Here is a 2,712-nt window from a genome sequence, read left to right on the forward strand (position 1 = left end):
AAACTGTGAAAAAAACAAACGGTGAAAAAAACAAACAGTGAAAAAAACAAACAGTGAAAAAAACAAACGGTGAAAAAAACAAACAGTGAAATAAATAAACTGTGAAATAAATAAACTGTGAAAAAAACAAACAGTGAAAAAAACAAACAGTGAAAAAAACAAACGGTGAAAAAAACAAACAGTGAAATAAATAGTGAAATAAATAAACTGTGCAATAAATAAAAACTGAGGAAAGAGTTACGTGATGAAAAAAGGTACGGAATACAAACGGACCTGAATTAATAATCCATAAATAATGAGAATATTCAGAAACATTCGGACTCGGTTAAACAGCGGCTGTGCAGGCTGTTTTTCAAAGAATCACGTGACAGTCACGTGACAGCGGCGGGTATAAAGCACCGTTACCTTACGGAGTGAACATGTAGGTCCAGCTGCTGGATTGCAGGTTTGAGAAGATCGACCAGACCCTCAGCAACAGCGTCCTTATCCGGAGACGTTTCTACCACAGACACAGCAGCCATGACCTCCTCCTTCTTCTTCTTCTTCTTCTTCTTCTTTTATTTTGTTGGTGGATTGCAAGCAACGTTCAGGTGCATACCGCCACCTACTGAGCATAATGTGTGACCTATAGCCTCCTTTCCCTATTTTTAATATTTATATTATGTAACTAAATAAACAACGTTTTTCTAACATCACTTATTTTATCCTTGTCCCCTTCTGTTCCTAATATCTCTTAAACTAATAATTAATCTTTTAAACTCCAAACTTTCTCTGCCTCTTTGACTCTTTCATTCAATCTCTCCTTTCTTCTATATATTGAGAACACACTTCATGTCCCACACCCTCTGTTTCTGCACGTTCCTCACACCTACTGTTGTTGCTTTCCCCATCATATACATTGTATCATTTTGTTATATATATATATATATGCTACCACCCCTCAGCTCTTGTGCCCATCATGATAAAAGTGCTTAGAACATCTTGCTAAGCAGCACATTACCTCTAATCTTACTCCCTCCTTTGACCCATTCCGGTTTGCTTACCGCTCCAACTCAACAGAGGACGCCATCGTCTCATCACTCCACCTGAGCCTCCAACATCTGGAGGAGAAAAACACCCATGTACGAATGCTGTTTGTAGACTTCAGCATTTAACACAATCAATCCACAGCACCTGGTCAACAAACTGGCTGCACTAGTCTTCAACACCACCTTCAAGAACAGGATCATTGACTTCCTGTCCGTCAGACCACAGTCAAGTGCGGAGGAACACCTCCTTCGTTATCAGTCCAAACGCGGGCGTCCCCCAGGGCTGTGTTCTGAGTCCTCTTCTCTTTACCCTCATGACCTACAGCTGCGTTGCCAAGTCTGAAACCAACCATATAATTAAATATGTGGACAATACCATGGTCGTGGACCTGATTAGCAACAACAAGGATCAGGCATGGGAAGAAGTGGCACACCTTGTGAACTGGTGTGTGGAAAATAACCTGGTTCTGAATGTCAACAAAGCAAAAGTGCTCATTGCTGGCTTCAGGAAAACAAAACCACATCACACTCCGCTGCTCATAAACAACTTAGAGGTGGAGGTGGTGGAGAGCCCCAGGTTCCTGGGAGGGTGCACATAACCAATCAGCTGTCTTGAGTAAGAAACACTGAGTCCAGCATCTGCACGTCCTCCGTGGGCTGAAGAGATCACACCTCCCACCCCATGTCCTCATGAAAGTTTTATCTTCTTCCTGGATTTTTATAAAGCATTTGACATCGTAGCGCATAATTTCATATTTCAGACAAATAGAGCATTTTGGATTCAGTAAGTTTTTCTGTAAAGCTGTTAAAACTGTGTATGCCAACGGTAACCGTTCCATTAGACTAAAAAAATGGGACTTCACCCAGATTTGAATTACAGCGAGGCATCCGACAGGGCTGCCCAGCCTCTCATTTATTCACCCTGCGGACACAACTCTTATACAAATAGTCCATTAAAAGGTGTCTTTATTGCAGGTAGATAAATTACAATTAGTCAATTGGCTGATGATACCACAGTAACAACAACATAGTTTTAGTATCTTAGCTACTTAATGATAATGGGAATTTGCTTAACTACTTTGAGTTCCTGGAAATGTTTGATTTTCCTGTAACCCCAAAAGAATTAGCTCTAGTAATGATATTCCCTCTGGTACTCTAACTTTATTAAAGAGTGCTGAGAAACAGCTTGTGTTCCACATTTTGAACCCGCAGTGACTCCAGTTAGTCGTGCTTTTCAGTCAAATCCCAAAATAATAATAATAGGTCATTATTTCAAACAGAGAATACCACTACCCCTTATGTTGTTCATTACTGGACTGGAATTGTAAATGGACTGAACTGGGTCAATGTGTGGAAATTGCCATGTAGATATTTGTTTGTAAACAAAGTGAGAGAAGTGTCTTATAAATTAATTCATAGATATTCCCCTGCCAAGCAGTACGTGTTAAAATTTAAGAAAGATGCATGTATTGCTCTCTGTGTGAACCTGAACCACCTGTTCTGGCTCTGTCACACCACTGCAGCCTCCTGGAGAGAAGTCATCTGGTTTATAACAACAAAGTCCATGCTCAATAATCCAGGTATAAAATCATCTGGTTTATCCACAGAAAGATGGACTCTGTTTCTGTTTAGGTTGAAACAATGTACTGTTGGAGTCAATGATGTCAAAAGCAAAAACAGAAAG

At 40.1% G+C, this 2,712-nt stretch overlaps 1 protein-coding gene across 1 annotated transcript in view; it reads right to left on the reverse strand.

Annotated features, from left to right (window-relative positions):
* Positions 1-552, reverse strand: part of snapin (SNAP associated protein) — a 5,587-nt gene extending 5,035 nt beyond the window's left edge. The window contains exon 1 of the mRNA XM_037692841.1: positions 406-552. Within this exon, the coding sequence (XP_037548769.1) occupies positions 406-521 (116 nt within the window). The 5' untranslated portion in view covers positions 522-552. The remainder of the gene's footprint in view (positions 1-405) is intronic.
* Positions 553-2,712: the final 2,160 nt, after the last annotated feature.

This window comes from Nematolebias whitei, chromosome 19, assembly GCF_014905685.2.
Source record: "Nematolebias whitei isolate Nwh7 chromosome 19, NemWhi1, whole genome shotgun sequence".
NCBI classification, from domain to species: domain Eukaryota; kingdom Metazoa; phylum Chordata; class Actinopteri; order Cyprinodontiformes; family Rivulidae; genus Nematolebias; species Nematolebias whitei.